The sequence below is a fragment of the Natator depressus genome, chromosome 10 (genome assembly GCF_965152275.1).
Source record: "Natator depressus isolate rNatDep1 chromosome 10, rNatDep2.hap1, whole genome shotgun sequence".
NCBI classification, from domain to species: domain Eukaryota; kingdom Metazoa; phylum Chordata; order Testudines; family Cheloniidae; genus Natator; species Natator depressus.
The window spans coordinates 47,342,656-47,364,330 of NC_134243.1; the positions used below are offsets into that span (position 1 = coordinate 47,342,656).

The 21,675-nt window shown below is 49.8% G+C and overlaps 1 protein-coding gene across 1 annotated transcript in view; it reads left to right on the plus strand.

Moving 5' to 3' along the window:
• Nucleotides 1-20,763, plus strand: part of CIMAP1C (ciliary microtubule associated protein 1C) — a 123,365-nt gene extending 102,602 nt beyond the window's left edge. The window contains exons 2-5 of the mRNA XM_074964735.1: nt 8,816-8,988; nt 10,318-10,428; nt 11,042-11,152; nt 20,288-20,763. Coding sequence (XP_074820836.1) covers nt 8,816-8,988; nt 10,318-10,428; nt 11,042-11,152; nt 20,288-20,763 — 871 coding nt within the window. The remainder of the gene's footprint in view (nt 1-8,815; nt 8,989-10,317; nt 10,429-11,041; nt 11,153-20,287) is intronic.
• The last annotated feature ends 912 nt before the right edge of the window (nt 20,764-21,675 follow it).

A 21,675-nucleotide genomic window follows, 5' to 3' on the forward strand; every position in this document is an offset into this window, starting at 1 on the left:
CCCCAACACTGCCACCTTTTATGAAAATGCTTTTACTGTGAGCTCAGGTGAAGGTAACCCCATAACTTGTGCAGAGAATATAAAAGTCAATGGGAAAAGCTGTTTAGGGCAAATTACAGCTTCTAACATCACTCTTGTTAAAACAGATTTTGTCAAAGAGGAAGATTATTTACCAAATCAGAGTGTGAATATTGTAATCCTCTTACTATATGTATATCGATCTTTTAACCATACTCTCTCGCTTTTGTTTTTTAATAAATTTTAGTTTAGTTAATAAGAATTGGCTGTAGCAAGTTTACTGTAAGTGTGCCTTTAGCCAGAATCCATCTTGAATGGAATGGTGCTAAACATGAAGTTATAGCTGGTGTAAGGAAGTTATTGCCTAGGGATCTTTTGATTGGGGATGAAATTAAAACTTCATTCAGTCAAGTTGATGACATAAACCAGTTACAGGAAAGAAATAATCCTGAACCTGTGTCTACTAGGGGAAAGGATTTGCCTGTGGAGGGTTTCTCCAAATGTTTGTATGAGGAAGATAGTTGTTTGTGCAAAGAAGCAGTGCATATGTGGAAAAAAATTCTGATTGTCTGTCTGGTATCTCAGAAGTGAATCTGGCATTAGATAAGGCTCAGGAAGATGTTTCTCTAGAGCAAATTAAAGTTGGTGATCAGGTTAAAGCCCTAACTGAGAAAGAAAAGGGTAATTTTTTTTATGGGTGAAGGAATGTTGGCTAGCAAAGCTTGGGAAAGTGAGCCTGACCCAGGTAAAAGTGATGTGCTTAAAATAGCTCAGTGTAATAAGACACTATTTGTGGAAAATAGCAGTTTATCTGTTAAGGGAGGGCAAGGCAAAGAAAGTTTAGATGAGCATAAGCAGCCTTCTGAGCTGATGGCTTTGCCTAATCAGCAGTTTGGGAAGGCAAGGTTAGTGGAACATGAGTATCCCTATACCTGGAGTCTCAAACTCAATTTACCTTAGGGCCAGTGACAGTCCTCAAATGTCACTGAAGATGGTGTTCGTAAAAGAAAATGTTTATATTGTATTTTTTATTTCAAATTTCTTAGAAATAATAAAACTGTCATACAATGTTCTACAATTCTTTGCCTGCCAGAGAGTGTTTAGTGTTTGCCAGACATCTGGCAACGTTTCAGTTCTGTCAGTTTGTTGATGTTTGGCCTCAGAGACTGAGCAGTTGAAACCTTCAGGATTGCAGCAAGGTGTGCGTCAGAGAGTTGTGTTCGGTCGTTGTGTTTGACTTGTTTATATTCATTGTGGAAAAAAGTGATGCTGCCTCCATGGCTGACTCTGCCCAGCAACTAATGATGCTGCCTCCATGGCTGGCTCTGCCCAGCGACTAGTGATGGTATCTCTGTCCATCTCCCCCAGCCAATGGGAGCTGCGGGGGGTGGTGCCTGCAGCAGACATTGGGCAGCGTGTCTGCACACGTCTCTCCTCCGTGGGCTGCAGTGGGGAGTTCTCGGGCCACAGATGGCCCGTGAGCTGGGACTTTGAGACCCCTGCCCTATATTTTACCTGTTACCAGTGTGTAGAATTGTGACAGTGAAGGAAATGTTCCTGTGTCTGTTAGGGATAATGACTGGCCCATGAAGGGAGCTACTCCAATCTCCAAGCAATTGCCTGTGAACAGCCATGCATGCTGGCACAAAGGAAAGGATATCCCAAGCTGTTTGTCTGTTAAAGGGGAATGTTTCTCCAGCTTTTTTCTGTCTGTAAAGCAGACAGAAGAAGCCTGTCAGCCTATGATGGTTGAAGATTTATCAATTAACCCAGAGCTGATTTTGGATACAACTAAAGCCCAGGAAGGAAGTGGTCCTGAATTTGTGTCTGCTAGGGATGATGATATTGTAGCTAGGTTGCATCCAATTGACGTCATAAATAGCTCCCAGAGACCAAGTGATTCTGGTGCTTCTATTTTGCCTGTTGCTAGTGTATTGCTGCGTAAAGATATGACAACCCTGGCTGGTCAGGGTGACATCATAGCCAGGACACAAGGAAAGCTATGAAGGTGATTTGACTGTTACCCACTGACAGAGTGGAAACTTGTAACAAGCTAATCTTTTGACTATGAAGTCTAGCAGTTTACCTGAAAGGGGTTTTTGTGAAAATCCTCCTGATGGGCCAGAGGTGATTCTGGATGTATGTGAAACTCAGAAGAAGTTTGGTGATTTGTCTGTTGTGCCAAAGTCGGTTCTGGACATAAATAAAGCTCAGAAAGAATCTGTTTCAGTGCATGATATTTCAAAAGAAAAGGAATTTCTTAGTGAAGTCTTTAAAGTCTGTGAGAAGGAATTGTTTCCAATTACCCTTAATGGGCCATCGTTGATAGTAAACAGTCTCTCTTCTGGGGAAAGTGTGCTGGTGACTAGTGGCCAAAGTCTTTCAAATGAAAATGAATCCACGGAGTTTGCTTTGGAAAAAATCCATTGTGGATAGCTTTGAGGAGATTTCAGATGGAATAAAAATTGTTAGGGAGTTTAAACAGCCCTATAAGCTTAACTAGCTTGTCGGGGAGACAATGGTGTTGGGACAGGACTGTCTCCATATTGATTCTTTGAGTAAGCAGTCTGTATCTCTGGTTCAGAGGGAAGACTAGACAGTTGAATCTTCAGAGCAGGAGGACAGTTGTGCAGTTAATCTCTCGGGAATATAGGGGATGGCAGGTAAACTTTCATCTCTAGATAATTTGGATATGACTTGTAGTCTCTCTTAGTGGACTGGACATCTGATTCCATGTGGACGCAGAGGTTGGTAAGGGAAGAACAAAAAAACCTGAGTCTAACATGCTAGTGGGAATGGATGGTATCTCTTTAAGACAGAGTCCAGCCTTGGAATTGGTAAAGGTTGAGGATTTGAAAAGGAGTAAACAAGCTAGTGTCTGTGTTGATGCAAATTACCTGACTGACTGGGGGGAGAAAGACTTGCGCATAGCCATTAGCAAAGAGACCTACGTGGGACAAAGGGTTAACTCATCGGGTTTCCACAGCTAGGTACCATACTTGGGGCCAAATCAGGCTGAGGCTACCAGTGGAATGAAATTGGGTGGGTCTAATCACCAGTGGAGATTTAACGGCATCACAAAAGCATCACGTTGTCTGGCCCAGCTAGAACCATTGTCTATGAAAGGCATGGAACTGGGATAGCAGGAGGTGCTGCAGGTCCAGGCGGAGGTGCATGATCAGAGCAGGATGGAGGATGGATGATTGGAAGAGCAGGAGATGTTGTAAGGCAGCACTGAGATATGATGATGAAGCAGATTGTTTTCAGAAGACTGGGATGTCAGGGAGTGTAGGCAGGGAGGATTGGGGTTCACTGGCAGAACTGCGTGTGCAGTGCAGGACTCGAGGAGCAAGGGGTGCTGCAGGTGAGGAATGAGAGCCCTCAGCTACTGGGCGTGGAGAATCCAGGGCTGGGCTAGTAGGGCATGTGGAGAATCAGGATTGAGCTGTTTGTGCAAAGCCTGCACTGAGCCTGCCTGCATCGCGTCGTGCCAGGCTCTGTATTAATTCCTCACTTTCACCAGCACCAAACTCATCCAGTTTGAAACAAACAAACAAACAAACAGCCCAAACCAATGAATCATTCTAATGAGAAGACTCCGGCTGGTCAGTGAATCATCCCAGAGAGGCAGCCTTAATGAAGAAAAAGCCCTACTGTCTGATCGGTTAAACACAAGCCTTGTCAGGTGGTGCTCTGTCATATGAGAGGCTGGAAGAAGCATTCAAAGGGAGGTGGCCCTTGTGGGGGCGGGGGAGAAGCTGAAGTTGACTTGTGAAATATGGGCATCTGTTGTGCTGCGATAACTAGTGGGAACAATTTGATTATCCTGGCTGTGTGCTGTCATGGATGTTTGGCCTGCCCATGGAAGTGGGGCTCCCTTACTCTGTCCTACATTGCAGAAGGAGGGCAATTGATGTCAGTGGGAATCCTGGATGTCATCAAAGGGTATGTCTGGTTGCAGCACCAGTGGAGGGCCAGCTGCCCGAGCTTAGACCCATGGGGTAATGCGGGCTTGAGCACCAGTTGCTAGCTGGAGCCTCCACTGGTGCTGCAATGTCCACACAGCGAGTTTGAGCTCACTAGCTCAGGCCATGCTAGCACAGCTGCCGTGTAGACATATCCAAAGAGAGCATATAGCCCTAGGTTTGTCTCTTCCCCATTCTGTGGGGCAGACAGCACGAGATCCATCAGCGCCCCTTCCACATTAGAGAGGCGCCCAAACCAAAACCATGGCTGTGTCTGGTCTACAGCTGGATCAGAGGTTGGCAAACTGGGCCCATCTCTTCTCCAGACCAACAGCTGCAGAGGGGGCAGTGATAGGTTGCGTCCGTTGCCCCATAACGTCAAAACACATTAGCAGCTCCAGAGTTCAGGTTGGCTTTAGATTTGCACTTTCAGCTGGAACAAAGTTCTGGAAGCCTATCTGTTAGTGCTTGTAAATCTATTCATCGCATGCCATTCATGCGTGAAGGCGCTAAAATCTAGTTTGTCATTTGCAGTGTTGCGTAATTTTTAGTTTAGTGTGGTTTCTAAAAAATGTCTAACCTCATCTGAGGCGCAAGTGAAGAATGATTGGTCTTTTTGGGTTGTGTGCATGGGTTTATGTGCTGGGCTGTGTAGCCTATGTGTATAAATAGAAACTCACATGCGAGAACTTGTGTTTGCTAGCTAAGTGAACTCAACCTGTGTTTATGGGATGGGATTTGTTAGGGTTGTCTCATGGCAGGAAGACGCTGTGATCTAAACATCAGATTCTGCAGTAGCAGATCAGTGAAATGATTAACACTAAACGTGTGCGGAAAGCTAGCAACAAACAGAGCAAAGGATGGGTAAGCTGGTGGGAACATGCCTCAATCACAGCCACATACAACCCATCAATGGTCAGAGTTAAGGTTACAATTTACAGGGCCTGTGATGGTTCATTGTGCTGCACCTTGCATAGACTTTAAGGTCAGAAGGGACCAGCATGATCTTAGTCTGACATCCTGCACACTGCAGGCCACAGAACCTCACGCAGCCTTTCCTATAATAGACCCCTAACCTCTGGCTGAGTTACTGAAGTCCTCTAATCAGGTTTAAAGATTTCAAGTTATAGAGAACCCACCATTTACACTAGTCTAAACCTGCAAGTGACCCATGCCCAATGCTGCAAAGGAAGGTGGAAAACCCCAGGGTCTCTGCCAGTCTGACCCGGGGAAAAATCCCTTCCTGACCTCAGATATGGTGATCAGTTATATCCTGAGCATGTGGGCAAGACCCACTAGCCAGACCCTGGAGAAGTGTACAGCAATACAAAGTGTTAGACACTCACTTTGCACAAAGTATGGGGGGATGGACGGCCAGGGAATCAGGCCTTGCATTATGGAGCTATGTTGCTAATGTTTGCAATGTGTTCTGTGAGGAGCTGCATTATTGGTGAGTTTCCTGAGGACATGTGGATTGCTGATGTTTTACATTTTTGTTTCCTTGTTTCATCATGCTTGTGTTGGTGATGCTGTATGTTGGTTCGTAACCTTCACTGAATTATTGGGTAGGATTTTTCCCTAAATGAATATGAATAAGGGAGGCATCAGGCATCTTCCAAGAGTTGTATATTACTGCTGCAGCATCACCCACGATTCCCCTCTCTCCTCCAAACCCTGGGGTGTCTGAAATGTCCAGGCAGGTGGGGAGAGACTTTGGGAGCTTTTTTCACTAACAGCATAGATGTTGGGTCATTATTTTTATCGTTTATCATTTGCATTGAGGTGGTTCTGTTGTGTAGTGCTGTACACACAGCCAACAAACGGGATCCCTGCTTCAAAGAGCTTGCCATCTAAGTATAAGATGTGAAACAACAGGTGGATACAAGAAACAGAGCCATCGAGCAGAAGGTGTTAGGGAAGTTAAAACAGGGCTCTCCCTCATACCTCAAACCCCTTTGTATTCCACTCTGGTCAGTCTTTTTAGCACAATAAATAAAGGAAATAAATGAATTTGAGGCAAGGACAAAAATGCTGCCTCTGGATGGGCTCTTACAAAGAGAGACACAGCTTTTGCGGCAACTTCTCCCATCCCTATCCCTCTCTTTCAGCCACCTCATTCAAGTCCCCCATGTATTTATTACAGCTCTGCAGCCTGCTGTAATGTAAACTCAGGAGAAGCCCAGGGTATGGACAGCAGATTTGTTTCTCTTGCGAGGCTAGGATGATGGCTGTGGGTTTGTTTTTCTTTCATAGTCAACATCTGGATTGATGCGGAGGAGAGCAAACTGCAGTGGACCAGTGCCTCTGAGAAGCAAAGCTTCCTGTTCATCTGAAAACTACTAATTTGGGGCCTACCAGCTCTGCCAGTGACCCTTTAAGGGCGGGACTGCATCTTTCTGCAATGAAACCTCCCGTTGAGGGGCTCCTTGGCAGATTTCAGGGAATTTACATTCTCCTCTTGTATAAGAAACTTCTAAGCCTGCTAGATTTCCCTTACAGAGTACTCTGTGATAAAGATGCCAAACACAGCAGCACACAAGCAGTGGTGTAACTGCGGTACATACACAGGTGGTACTCGTTAAGGGTTTGCTCAGCACAAGGACAGCAAGCAGTTCTGCTGCTTCCCAACCGGAGGAGAAATAGTTAAGTACCTGGGGGCATATTAAAATGCCCCTGTAATCTCACTGCTCTCTGCTTTTACAATTCTTACTCTTGAGGAGGGTGTAGGGGTGGCCATGAGGTTGGCACAATGTGTGTTTTTAGTGTCATTTGTGTCCTTGTTTTATTGGAGACTCTCAAAGCACTTTACAAAGGTAAGGAAGTGTTATAAACCCTCTTTTACAGATGGGCAAACTGAGGCACAGAGTGATTAACTGGTTTGCCCAGGATCATACACATTCAGCGGCAGCGTGAGGGACAGAACCCAAGTCTGCTCACTCCCTGTGCCATTCAAACCACAAAGCCAGGATAGGATTATTAATTGTAATTAGTAACTGTGCCTAGAAGCCCCAGCCAAGACTGAGGTCCCATTGTGGTAGGCACTGTGCATACGCACTGAGAGACAATCCCTGCCCTGAGGAGTTTTCCATCGAAATAGGGAGCACAGGCAATGGGTGAGAGGGAAACAGGCTGAGAGTGGAGAAGTGACTTGCCCAGGGCCACAGCTGATCAGTGGCAGAGCCAGGGTTGGAACCCAGTGCTGAGCTCCCCATGGAGTGCCAGAGCCACTAGACCAGTGGTTTTCAAACTTTTTTTCTGGCTACCCAGTTGAAGAAAATTGTTGATGCCTGTGACCCAACAGAGCTGGGGATGAGGGGTTTGTGGTGTGGGAGGGGCTCAGGGCTGAGGCAGAGAGTTGGGGTGCAGGGGTGAGGGCTGTGGGGTGGGGCCTGGAATGAGGGGTTCAGGGTGTGGGAGGGGGCTCTGGGCTGGGCAGGGGTTGCAGTGTGGGAGGGGGTCAGGGCTCTGGGCTGGGGGTGCAGGCTCTGGGGTGGGGCTGGGGATGAGGGGTTTGGGGGGCAGGAAGGGGCATGGGTTTGGGGAGGCTCAGGGATGAGGCAGGGGATTGGGACGTAGGGTTGGGGCACGGGCTTACCTCAGGCGGCTCCCAGTCAGCAGTGCAGTAGGAGTGCTAAGGCAGGCTTCCTGCCTATCCTGGCACCACAGACCGTGCTGCATCCCGGAAGCATCGAGCAGCAGGTTCGGCTCCTAGGCGGAGGCACGCAAGTGGCTCCGCGTGGCTCTCACCTGCAGGCACCCCCCCACCAGCTCCCATTGGCCGGTTCCCAGCCAATGGGAGGTGGAGCCAGTGCTCGGAGTGGGGGCAGCGTGCAAAGCCCCGTGGCTCCCCCACCTAGGAACCAGACCTTCTGCTGGCCACTTCCAGGGTGCAGCGGAGTGTCAGAATAAGTAGGAACTAGCCTGCCTTAGCCGCGCAGCACCGCCGATGGGACTTTTAACGGCAAGATCGGCGGTGCTGACCAGAGCCGCTGCAACCCAGTGCCTTACATTCTGTGACCCAGTACTGGGTCGTGACCCATGGTTTGAAAACCACTGCACTAGACACCCTTCTTCTTTAGCTCGAGACAAACTATTTTGAGAGCTGCCTGGACACATCAGCAGCCCGCCTATTTAGAGGAGTGCTATTGGGGTTTTTACAGACTATGTATTATTCTCTGATAACAACTTGGGCTGCAGGGCTCATAAAAGGTTTGTTTGTTTGTTTTACTAAATCTTTCTTTTACAACGGCAGCGATGGTTGGTAACATGATCAGCCTTTGGAGCCTGGCTAGGCCGTGTCTCAGCAACTGCCTGTGGCTTTCTCCTCCTTAGTGGTCACTATGCAGAGCTAATGCCCTGGATCATATTGGGGGCTAGTCTGGCCCCCTTTGGCTCCATACACATCCTTCCACAACATTCTGCCACCGCCATGGCAACGTGGAAATAAACAGACCTTCCAGATTCCACACTTACATCATCCCCTTGGCAACCAAAGGGCTAATCAGAGCAGGGGCTGCCATTTACGGTCCAAAAAAAGAAGTCGAAGGCAAGTTTGAGGATCCGGGTGTTTGGTTTTTTGTTTGGTTTTTTAAATTAAGCTTTTAATCCCTGGCCAAGTTGAAGCTGCAGCAACGCGAGTCACTGGTCCAAACTGATCGTTAACGCAGAGCCCGTCTTTTCCCCACGTACGGTTTGCAAATGGCTGCTTTGACTTTGTCATGCCGCCCTTTCGGTTCGTCAGTGCCCTGGTCCCTCTAGCAAGAAGCCAAGCCTGGGTGCCGTGGAGCTTGATTGATCGATTGACTGATTGTTGTCTTGGTGTGTGTTTCCAGGGTAACAGCTGGCGACGAACGCTATAAAGACTCCCCGAGGCCTCCCCCAAGGGAAATGTCCAAGTCTAAAGGTCCCAGCCGAGCTGGCAATTATGGCGCAAGCACCTGTAAAACCTCAGCCACAGCACCAGGGGGAGTCAAGCAGTACCCACCAATCAGCGCCAAAATCAAGGGTGAGTGAACTTCTCACCTGGGGAAACACATTGTAACTGAACCACGTTAGGGAAGAAATAGTCCTACTTGTCCCTGCTTTGCTCCAGCTGGAGTGAAAGAGTTGCCTTGATACCATGGGGATAGGCAGAGAGATAGACGGAAGAATACCTGGAATAAATGGGAATTACACAGTACAGTATCCCAAGATGACGGATGGATGGATAGATGGTGCTGCTGATGCTAATAGTGGTTGATAATAGTTAGCACTTCTCATCCTAAGGCAGGCAAGTGAGCATTTCTATAGATGGATTTGCTCTAGATAGAAAGTCAGAAAGACAGAGCTGGAGGGTGGGAAAGGGACTAGTGGAGAAGCTCGTATGTATGGAGCCGGACTGGGTCCAGTAGGCCACAGCCAGAGTTCACAGGGAACCAGCATCTCTAGGTTGTGCCTGTCTTAGTGGGATGCCGATGGCTGCTCAGGCTGATGGAGAATTGGTTACATCTGGTTATCACTGTGGCTTGTGCAAAATCTGAAGTAATCGCATTCGAACCAGGGAGTAACTCCTATAGGTCATCTGCAGCCTGGGAGGATAGGAAACAGAGGGGCTGGAGGCCTTCTTGCTAGGTCAGTGAGTCTCAAATGATGGTCCATGGATCACTGCCAGAGCCCTGCAGAGACCTTCCGGTAGTCCATAATTGACAGCCAAGCAACAGAGCTTGGAGTGTTGGGATTTGGGGGTCCATCGGGGAAATTTTCTCTTATGAAGAGATGCTTTTCAGGATGGAAAGGTGAGAAAGCTACGACCGTATGGGACAGTCACCTTTGCAGTCACATTCCCATCTGGGGCTGTAGGATACAGAGAGCAGAGATTATCTCATCTGTGCCCTGGAGTGACAAGGGGGAGGAGGTGATACCTTCCATTAGGGACGGTAACACCTACACCATGGAGTTCTGGAGAACAGGAGGCTAGGAACCTTCTGGTCAGGGTAACTCCTTCAGGGTAAACCTTCTGGTAACTCCCATAATTATATCCCCATGCCAGGGAACGGGATACAAGGCCAGTGGAAGACTAAAGACCTTCTCGTTAGAGGATGGTTACCCTCATTATTAAGCTCGGAAGAATGGGGTTTAGGGCAGGGGGGCTAGAGACCTTATGGGACATTAGTCACAAGATCACTTCCTTGTCTTGGACTGAGATGATACATGGGTAGGAGGAGAAAGGAGCTTCACAAAGAGCATAGGGTGTGAATCTCTTCTGGTTGAACCTCTTATATAAGTTAAAGGGGGGGCTGGCTCGTTCCTCTCTTTATGTTAACATTGTACATTCACATTTCCGTTTGCATTCCAGGGCCAGGGGCTGGAAAATATGGCCGGCAGCCTTGCACTGGCATCAGGAATCATGACTTCACCATGTTTGCAGAACCAGCCTACACAATGCGTATAAAACACACAGAGAAAAGTGAGTTACAGACGTGGAGCCAGATCCTCAGCCCGTGTGAATTGGTGTCGCTCTATTGACATCAGTGATTTACACCAGCTGAACATCTGGCCCACAATGCCCTAGAATACAAAAATCCAAAATGAGTTTGAAACTCTGTAGTCGGAGGGAAAGACAACCTTACTAAGCCTCAAAGGCCGACGGACTCAGCACCTCACGAACATGTGGATAGTCATAGTCCCAAGTGTCCATGGACTGAGCACCTAACTTACAGAAGGTTACAGGATAAATGACATGTGCTACAGTCCCTATGGGAGAAATGCATTGCTTCTTGGATGTCTCCTACCCAAATGGTAGCAGAGTTCAGGAGTGTTCCTGTGGTGCTATCAGCCCATTGGCACAGAACCAGCCCATTTCTGGCACTTTGTCTTGGTTGGGGACGAAATCTTCAGCACAAAGACATGTGGTCATCATGCCCAGCCCCTCTAGAATCCCAGTTCTAAGGGCTCTAGGGGAAGCTAGAGGGACCAAAAAAGTCAAACGAGTGCAAGATGGTGAGCTGCGGGTCAGATCTCTCAGCTGCGGCTTGTGAGCTGATACTTCCTGAACTGAATTCTTCTCCTTTCTCTTGTAGTCTTGGCTGACACAGTCAGTCCTGGTGCCTTCTTCATAGACCCTCACCTCTCCCGCTTTGGGTGGTGGAAGCCGTCGTCCTTCTGCATACAGAACCGAGAGAAGAGTCTAAGTGAGTAGCAGTAACATGGCTGGTCTGTTATTTCAGTGCATTCCATGATGGTTAGGGTATGATGGACAGATAGATGAGTGTAGAGTCACAGGTTACTTGGAACGCCTTAAAATTAAGTGAGGTACAGAACTCTGAGCTTTTCTGATCATGTCTGCACTGTGTGAGTATCTGCCCAGCACTCCCTAAGCCCACAAAGTGCTGTCCCAGCAGGCTAAGTGGGAAAACTAGAAGGTTTCTCTGGGGGACTGTCTTCTTTGGTTGTTCCAGTGTCTTGGGGAGGAATCTGGAGACTAGGTCCCCAGGACAGAGCGCCCATAGGTACCTACAGTAACCCTGAGTGCTGGCATCACAGTTCCTGTCACGCATGCTGCCTACCTCTGTCCTGGTGCCAATGGCAGCAGCTCTCTCATCCATCTGACTGGCTCCCAGTCCCCTAGCCCCATGTGAGCTTAATCAGGGGCACACCCATGCATCGGGAAAGATCTCAGTTCAATGGGTTTTGGATCAGGTCCAGAACCAGCTGCTGCTCCACCTAGCAGCTGTTAACCAGGTGGGGGACTGTTTCCTTTTTAAAGCAGGCTCCCCACTTGCTGCCGTGGACTCTCTGGCCCTGAAAAGCTGCTTCTGTTGTGCTTCCCACCACACAAACCCTGGAAGGCAGCATGCATGGAACGTGCTGAGAACATTCAGAACTAGTATCACATATGCTCGCACCAGGAGGAATTAGTTACTCTTTCATAATTTCTTGGCATACGACAGCCCAAGCCCTCTCGGTGCTTTAGCAAAAAATAGCTAACATATTGGATCCAAGCAGGCCAAATTCATACCCAGGGCAAGCCCATTACACCAGGGTGGAATCTGGCCCATTGATTCTCACTGGGCCAGCTCCTCTGCTGGTGTGTATTAGCCTAGCTCCATAATGGAGCTACACTGGTTTACACTAGCTGATGATCTGAGCCTGCATCTCCTAACCTAGCTGGAATTCCGATGACATTTACGAAGTCTCGCCCTGCATGGGGATGAAGGAGCCAGAATGTAGTTAGACCTTCTAGGGACCTTGGTGTTGCAGTGGGTAAATGCACTAGTTTGTCTTCTCTGCAGATGTGGGTTTCAATACGACATTGACTGCAACTGACATGAGGTTGAAGGTCTCATCCTTGCCCTTAGCGGGCATTTGTTTTAGCATGATACCACCGGAGTTTGTCATCACTTCGGTATGCTCAGGAACATACTGCACACCTTCAGTGCTGTTCAGGCATGGCCCATGGCACTGGAATAGCAGCTCAGAGAGAGGTGCATTGGTAGAGCTGTGGGAGATACAAGACTGGAAGAGCAACCGAATTATTTTAGCACGGTGGTGCCTTAGCGATGTTATTTGGGAGGAGAGTCATGGAATAGCCGGGCTATTGGAGGCCAGGCTCCACATGCATTGCTACAGCTGCCGGTACTTCCCCCTGCTCCAACCACGGCTATCAGCGTCTAACTTACCTGTCCCCAGTCCACCTACTGTTTATTAAACAGATGCTCTGCAGAGTGTCCCAGTGCCTTGTGCCTGTTTAACAACACACCCACCATTTGGTAGATGAGCGGGAAAGACCTTACCCTCTCCTCTTGGTGAATCAGGGGCTGATCTGCAGCCCTTTCAGGTCAGTGGAAAGATTCCCATTGACTTCAATGGGCTTTGGATCAGACTCTAAGGTGGTTTGTTTTTTTAACATTATTTAGAGAGGGCAGACACGCCTTCTCCCATGTGACCTCCACATCCTCTTTGGGAATCATGGGGTGAGGCGAGAAATGTATTTAATGGGAGGAAAAAAGTTACATTGAGAAACTTCCTATAGATGCATACGCCCCCTCCAGCCACTATCCAGGCTTACCAGACATACAGTGGACAACTAGCAACAGTAATTGGAAACCTCTAGCTTTCCTAAGCACAGGAAAGGCTACACGTAACAGGGCCACAAATAAAGTAAACTGGCAAAAATGCCGTTATTATTAATTATACAATCAACAATAATAATAGTGCTGAGGAGCAGGACCAGGGAGGACCAGGACCAGGAGCATGGACCAGGACTCTTATTGTGTTAGGTGCTCTACATATACAGAACCAACAGGTGGTCCCTGCCTCAAGGAGCTGACAGTCTTAGCATACGTTACTTCAACTCGTGTTAGAGACACAGAGAGCGCAAGTGTGTACTTCTACTCCCACCCTCGCAAACACATGTGGCTTGTTGACAGCAGCCACATCTGGAATTTTGTTGGCTCTATCCAGCTGCCTTCTCTGCCTCAGCTCAGGGAGCAGGTGATGGGAAACATTTGTGGCTCTGTGTAGCCATTAGAAGCAGCTGGGCAGATGTGTAAATCCCTGTAGGGTTTGGTTTATGCAGACGAATGGGAAAGGATAACGGCGGGGCCAATTTGGATTGTTCAGTAAATCCAGAACACCTCATCTTCCTAAAGCTGGGGGACTTGGAGAGGCTGAGTATGTGACTGCCTGAATGAACAGACAGCAACGCCAGTGCAAACCACGTGGAAATAATGGCAAGGAATCCAAGAGGGTTATGTAGCTTTAGTGTCATAATCGAGAACTTTGGAGGTTAGCTATGGAATTAAAGATAAGCAACCATGAATGACAAGGCCATTGAGGAGTTTAATGGTGATATCCTACACCACCACAGTGAAGCCCTCTGTTATAATAACTGTGGGGAGAGGGACATGAGGTCCCCGTGCATGAGAATTGGCTGTCCTGCATCCCAAAGCAACTGCTGACAAGTCTGTCTCTGATGTCTTCAAATAGTTGTGCCCATGTGAGGGAGGAAGGCTGGTCTGCAGGGTAAGGCACAAGACTAGGTGCTGGGAGACTGGGGTTGAATTCCTGACTCTATCACAGACTTCCTGCGTGAGTCTGGCCAAGGCACTCAATACCTCGGTTGCTCAATTTCCTGGCCTGTTAAATAGGCATCAGACTGTTATGGCAGGTGGCCCTGTTATATATAGTCTTCCAAGTTCCTTATTGTTTAGCATGTGAACAAACATTTGGTCTTGTGAAGACATGCTATGTGGTGTTAGTTTGGGGTGAGGCAAGGTTCTGTGTGGCGGCAGCTTCTGGGGAGGGAGCCTGTGAGCCGCAGGAGAATTGCTCTCTGAGTCAGTTCCTGTGGCGGTTACCCCCTGGGAACTGGGTACTGGTGTGGGGCTGATTTTCCTGGAAGAAGAGATTGCATGCAGTTTGTGACCACCTCTGTTCCAGGACTGACAGAGCCCCCCCCCCCCCGCAATCCATGTGGGCCAAAGACCAAATCTGAGGGAAGATACCCCAAGAGTTTCAGCCAAAAGGCCTCCAATTCAGGGACCCAGAGGGTACAGGGAAAAAATAGAACATCACAACTCATGATTGTGTAATTGAGGGATGCTTGTGAGTATGAGTCCAAGCCAAGGCTCCTGTCAGAATACAGCCTGCTGTTCCAGATGATATCATTTCCAGCTCCCCACAGAAACCACACAGACCACAAGGGCACAGCTACTTCCCTGGGCGTAACCCTGCAAAGAGGAAGCCAGATTACCTCACGTCTTGATCAACATCACATCCAGGGAAACAGCAGGCTCCTGCTCTGCACAGAAAGCTTCGTCTACTCCTGTGCTGACAGTGCATGATGACATCTCCAGACACGAATATGCCTTTGGCCTGCAAGCAGATATGCGCTAAGTGGCATTCCAGACACCCATCTGTCACGTATGGGTTGGGATGTGGCAGCTAGTGTGCATTGATACAGAAATATAGGAGAGGGTATTGCTCAGGTTCAACTTCTTCCTTGGCTCCATCCACCTGCATTCTCAGCTCCATCATTGTACTCTGCTGGCCCTCCTCCTTTTCCCTTCTGGATAGCCCTCCTGTCCTATCCCCTTATTTCCTTGCTGGACTTGGCCCCTGAACAGACACCTTCTGGTCCTTAAACTCTGAAACTTGTCTCCACGTCATCCCAGCTGTACCACACCAATTTGTGCCTTTAGACTATAAACTATTTGGCGCAGGGACTGTAATTTGTTTGCCACATTTCCCTAAGGTCCTTCCAGGCCTGCAGTGCTGTATACACGGCTAATAACAACATGCAAACCAAGCAGTGCAGGAGCTGAGGACCTTCTGGACCTAGTAAGGATCTGGTAGCTTGCTCAGGGGGCTTCTGCTAGGCTCTGGCCACTCCTATTGCTCTTAGCCCCCTGCTGGGGAAGAAGTCTTCCTTCCAGTTCAGTCTGGCATCGGATGGGACATCCTCTGCCCCTTCCCAGCTGTCCACGAGGAGAGGTTGCCAACGCTGAAGGTTCTGTCCATGCTGCCATAGGAGTGTGTGAAACTCCAAAGGGAGGTGAAGGATGTGCCACCATTGCGCTTGCTGATGTTCTCCCATCTCTGTCATGTTATCCATTACACGACCCGCTGTGTCTGTCCCAGCAAACCCTTTTGGGGGTTAATGGTCTGAATTACCAAGCGCACTGACTCATCTGGCCTGTGGCACTTACTTAGTGAGCCTCTTAAAGGTCAGTGCTGAAGGGCTGGGATGCCTGTTTAAGGCAGGGTGCACAAATGTATCTCAGCCATTCACTCGGCACCTATGACAGTCACGCCAGCACAGCATCCAGCCCTCAGTGCCTAATGTGGGCCTTGCTTACAATGCCCTCCCTTTAGCAGTGCTCGATCTGGGGAGGTCAGTAGCAAGCAGGGCAGACGAGCTGCAAGCCGGAGGGGTCACCAAGAGAATGGAACTGTTCCTCAGGAGAAAACACGGCACTTGCTGGAAGAGGCAATGAGGGGTGAAGACCCTGCTGCTGAAGTGAGCTGGGCATTCAGGGAGAAAGAGATGAAATCGGTCCCCTGGGGAAGTGAACAGAGGTGGTGGGCTCTGCGTAGAAGGGCTTGGAAGAGCGAAGATGAAGGCAGGAGGTCCCCGAGGAGAATAGACAGAGAGGCCAGCACTAGAGCCCCAGGGGAGATGCTGATACCCGTAATGAGAGCAGTTAGTGGCATGTCCCAGCTGGACCCAAGCAGCAATAGTTGCTCTGGTCCTTATTAACCAACTGGCAGCTGGGGAGGAAGATGAGCAGAAAAGCCGCCGTGCCCAGCATTGCTATTGCCTGTATTTCTGTGCAGCTGCTAGGGCCCAGAGGCCTGAGCTACGCGGGCTGCTGCTTTAGCTTCTTCACTTGAAGAGTTCATCATCCCAGTGAGGGGGCGAGGAAATAAAAAGCAGCTGATGGCTTGTGCAGGTCGGGTCCCAGTAGCCCTTATGTTCCCAGCGCATCATTGTGTGGAAGAAGGGTACAGACAACGCTCTTCAGGAGCTCAGCAGCCTGGAGCCAGTTGACTCACTCACCACAGATGTCTCGGAGGGGCAGCCCATTCAAAGGGAGAGAGAAACAGAGGCAGTGAGCACAGTCTGGTCATGGCCTATGGGAAGTGCTGTGTTTGGGAGCTCCCAGATAACGGTAATGAGGGAATGTTGCAACCCTGATGATTTCACCCTGCCAGATACTCCCCAGTCTGCTGTACTGGACCCCACCCTGGGGGCTCACAGGCTCTTGGCTTGTTGGGGGTGGGCAGAGTTTAGGCACTGTTTGTGGGCCTCCAGGCAAACCCCCCATGTGCAGACCCCACGTCTGACCCCATGGTCCAATTGCACATGCTGGTCAGTTGTCTCCCGCTTCAGGGATGGCGTGACAGTGTAAGCAGGTACCACTCAGACACTGCAAAGGAGTTTCTGAACACACAGACACACATACACACACTTTACTCATAGAAAAAGCACAAGAGATATACAGATCTGTACAAAACTAACAAATACCTGCATGTAAATCCCTCCTTCCAGTGTCCTCACCACTCTGATTGCCCTGTGGGTTTTGGGCCACCCTTTTAGGGATCCCAAGTCCTTCCTGCATCCCTCTCCTCCTGCTCAGCCTTCAGCTTCGGGTCTTCCTCTCCTTCTCTGAAGATGACTGGTGAGAGAGCTTCCTTTTATAAAGCTGCAGTCTCCTGTGTCAGGTGACCATCCTCAGTCACTTCAAGTCCCTTGTCAGGTGATCCATTGCTTGGTTTCCATCTCACCTGGAAGGATGGGTTTCTCTGGGCAGTAGCTAGTTCATTGTCCAAGGTGCTTGCCTTTCAGCAGGAGGCCCTCCAGGTTAATGACCCTTGATTGCTCTGCATTGTCAACACTTCTTGGAATCCTAGTCCAAGATGGAGGCAAAGAGACAACAGGGAAGGCGCAGGACAGTATCACAACCAAAATGGTGCTCACAAAACAAAATGAAGACATATGCTACAGATATAGATTAAATCGTTGTGCTGCAGACAGGCCTGTGAAAGGAGAGGAGATGATGGAGAGTCATGGGGACAGAGCTGGGGCTATTTGTGTGGTCAAAGGAGGGCATATTGTTTCGGGCTTTCTTAGATGAGAGGTAGGAAGGTAAAACTGAGGTGCTCTAATAAGGATTTGCCTTGGGAATCTGCCCATGTGGCCATTAGAGAGGCCCAGGGAGAAGGCAGAGATGAATGAGGGTGATAAGCGTTCAGGTTCCTGACTGCCACTTTGGCTCTGCAGGCAGGTGCTTGGAGAGTCACTCACTGTGCTGGTCCCAGCTGTCCCTTGTCAAGCACCATGGGCAGAGGCAGGAGGCTTCCCTAAGGCTCAGGCTGCAATGGAACCAGAGGAGCCTTGTACTGACCAAACCCTGCCCCCATTGCAGTCAATGGCAAGGCTCCCATTGGCGTCAGTGAGACCAGGGCCTGGTCTGTTTCCTCTGACCCTCCTGCCATGTGAGCGGAGGTGCTGAGGGCCTGCTGGCCCCTCCCTGGATCTGCTTGTGTTTGGGGTCGTTTGGCAGGACCCTGTTTAGCTGGTCACCTGGCCCAAGCCTCTCCGTGGCCTGTGCATTACTATGAAGATGGAATGAGGGCCGCGCTTCTGCTGCATAAATAAACAGGGATTTGCCAGCAAACCCGCATGTCCCCGGCCGTCGCCTTATTCCCACGGCCCAGCGGGTGTCTCCCCCTCAGCCTCATGCCCATCTGGGCTGATGTGTCACTGCCCCGACCCCCTAGAGTCTGCTCCATGGCGACATTTACCCTGGAGGGAGAGCGGCAGGAGAGGGGGGTCTCTTACCGGGTTCCTTGGTGATAGACAGTACCGTGCCACCTGCTGTCTCTGGCCTCTGCAATGCCCCTGCCTGCTCTGGCTCTGACCTGCCAGCCAGTCTTCTGAGCCTTGTTTCACTGTAACGCTGCAGGGGCCTGGGGCGCTGGAACGGCTGTGAGAAAACCACAGCGCAGAGACTCGCCCAGGCCCCCACAGGGAGTAGAGATCAGGGCTGCTGTGTGTCCCCCCTGAGCCCCTGCAGTCACTGCTCAGAGAGTAGGGCTGGGAATGTGCCATTTACCAATCCATCTCCTGAATGCCATGGCATCAGGGCATGACGCTGGGCACCTGGCTACCCCCTCCAAGAATGGCCCTCGGCCCTGAGGGAGGGGATATGTACTGAAGGCACAAAGGCCAGTCCATGCCTGAACACCCCTTGTCTGTGCAGAAGTGTGTGTGTGTGTGTGTGTGTGTGAGAAACACTGTGCAGCTGTTTGCCCCCCAGAGCAGCAGGATGCTGAGCAATGTTGGAGGGGTCGGCATTGCCTGCTGGCGGTGCTCTCTGGCTGTGGGAAATCCAACACACTGAGATGGTTTCTTCAGAAAAGCATCAACAACATTTACAATGGGACAGCCCTGGCTGATTGGTTAATGCCTCAGTGACTCCTCCAAGGGTCGGAGCAGCCCCTGCACCCAGGAAGGCTGCAGTTACCTTGAGTCCTAAGTCAGTGCCTGGACCCTCTTGGTTTGATGTCCCAGATCCATGTCTTTGGAACAGCTCCTCTTTGTGAGCTGGAAATGGGGTTGTCCCAGGAGATGTCTCCTCCTCTTCTTGGCACAGGCCACTTTCCCGTCCACTAGAGCCAGAACAGTGGGCTGCTCCCCACTGCACACTTTTGGGTGGGCCCCCGCACTATATAGTGAGGGGACTTGCTTGGTCGTGACTCTCCATTGACTAAGGGATATGCTAGTATCTTCTTGGTTAGCCAGCATATGAGGAGATATTTGACTTGTATCACGGATGGAGCTCTCATTGACTTCAATGGGAGCTGCGCAGAATCCTTTATGGGCCCCAGGGAACACAAAGGGTGGGATTAGATTTCTTAGTGCATCTAAACCCTGGTGCATGGGGTTGGGGTGGTACAGGAGTGCATTGTCTTCTGGGCTTCTAAAATTGCTTTTGGACATGTGAGTCCCATTGAAAATGTGTTCTAAAGGGAATCACATGTAAACAGTGATGGCAGCATGAGATTTTCTTGGAGTCCCCAGGTGTTTATAATATCAGGTGGCAGGAGACAGCTAATGCACAATTTGCCTCATATAAGGGGATCTAGAAGGCATGAATCCAAAGAGAAGGCAGAGTGCTGGTGCAGCGATGGGGAGAGGGGATGGGGCTACTAGGGGAAAGGCAGGACAAAAGAGAGACCAGACTGTGCCAGAAGCTGTTGCAGGTAGCACAACATCTGACAAAGTCCTGTGACAACTAACTGTGATTTAATGGTTGAAAATGTCATTCAGACTTTGAAATATGTGAGTTTTGCCCACTGCAAGGCATAGTGAAGGCAAGTGATCTTAAAAACTTTGGGCTAGATCCTCGGTGTAAATGGGTATCATGCCATTGAATGAAATGGAGCTGCACCGATTTACACCAGCTGAGGGTCTGGACTGATTCTCAGGGCTGATGCACAATGCCCTCCCCTGTTAGCATCCCACCCCACAGCTCTACGAATGCACCCTCCTTTCTGACTGCTGGTCCCCTGCATACAGCTCTGCCAATCCGTCTCAATTCTGTCCACACCATTTCCCGAGGCCAGAGACACTCTGGTAAGACAGAAACTCTTTTGAAATGCAAGCCACGTTTGAAGTGAGGTCTGCCGTGGCCAAAGGCCTGTTGCATGACCCCACAGCGGGCACCAGCCTACACCTCAGGGTGCAGCCAGCTTCAGAAGTAGGCAGAATCCAACCCTACCAGAGTAACATTGATACCAAACTGCCTCTTGGCTCCCAGGTTTGATGAGCACACCTGCCCCAACTGAATACCACACAGAGAAGGTGCATCCGCAGGGGGAACCCTACGCACCGGCTTATTCCTTGGCTGACCGCACTCGTTACCGTGAAAATGATCCCAACCCAGCTCCCAATGCCTATACCCTCCCAGGGATGCTGGGACCTAGACTTCCCATCAAGCCATCTGCCCCCTGCTACAGCATGGCCTCCAAAATGGACATGTGGAGCAATGCTAAGGAGCTGGCAAGAGTCCCTGGCCCGGCATCCTTTGTTGTGCCTGAACCGAATGTCTACTTGCACCGGCAACCTGCCTACAGCATGTGGAGAAAGTACAACTTCGTAAGGGACTCTACTCCAGGGCCGGCGGACTACAAGACCAGCCGTGTCACCATCACCAAGCCGAGGGCCCCGGATTTCAGCCTGGGGATCCGTCACTCCGAGTACCTCACCCCCCTGGTTATTGATGTTATGGAGTGAGCCAGGCCACTACTCTGGGCTGTGGGCTGTTCTTACCCTGAGGCCCCAAGCTGGGCCGTGACCATGTGACACCAGCATATCACTGCATGTTAGTCCTAGTAGGTACAGCGCACTTGAGGCCTGATTCAAAGCCCTGAAAAGTCAATGGAAAGACTGCTGTTTACTTCAGTGGGCTGTGGATCTGGCTCTTGGCTTGAGACTTTCTGACTTCTGTCAGTGAGGTTCACAGCGTGATATGACTGCACTTGCCCAATGCTACCCCCATCCTTTGGCCCTTGCCCCTCCCCCTCACGTCACTGAATGGTTCGCTCCTTTGTTTTATTTTTAAAATAAATCAATAAAGCCTGTTTATTTTTAGCCTGGTTTTAGGGTGTATCGGGTGAGGAGTTTATCTGTGATGTTACAGTATTATTGGGGTTTCCAGCCCCTCCCAGGCGCGGCATTGGTCAAATAAGGACACCCGTTGTTAAAGCCAGATAAATATTGATTGATGTATTTTTAAAGGAGCTGGTTCCCGACAAGCTCCGAGCAGAGAGCTGCTGTGTGACCAGAGGATCCCCTGTGGGCAGGGCACGCACATGCTCTCTGGGTGGTTAGGTGGCACACAGGAGACTGTGTTTTGCACATCATGGGCTCTGTTCTCCCCTGTGTTCCAGCTTTGCTCAGAGGGCCCTGTCAGGGAGACAGTTACAGCTCCCTGATTCAGCAGCTATGGGGGCCACTTTGACTTATGCCCCTGAGGGACCATATGCCAGTGGAGAATTGGCATATCAGAGCCACTGTCAGCCTGCTCCCGAGCTGTCTCCCTCCCTGGCATGTCCCCTATGCTGGGGTGGAGGGGCAGCTATTGCAGGAGCTGCTCAGCCAGCTCCCCTGGCTTTATGCCTGCTGGGCATTTCCCCAGCACAAGGA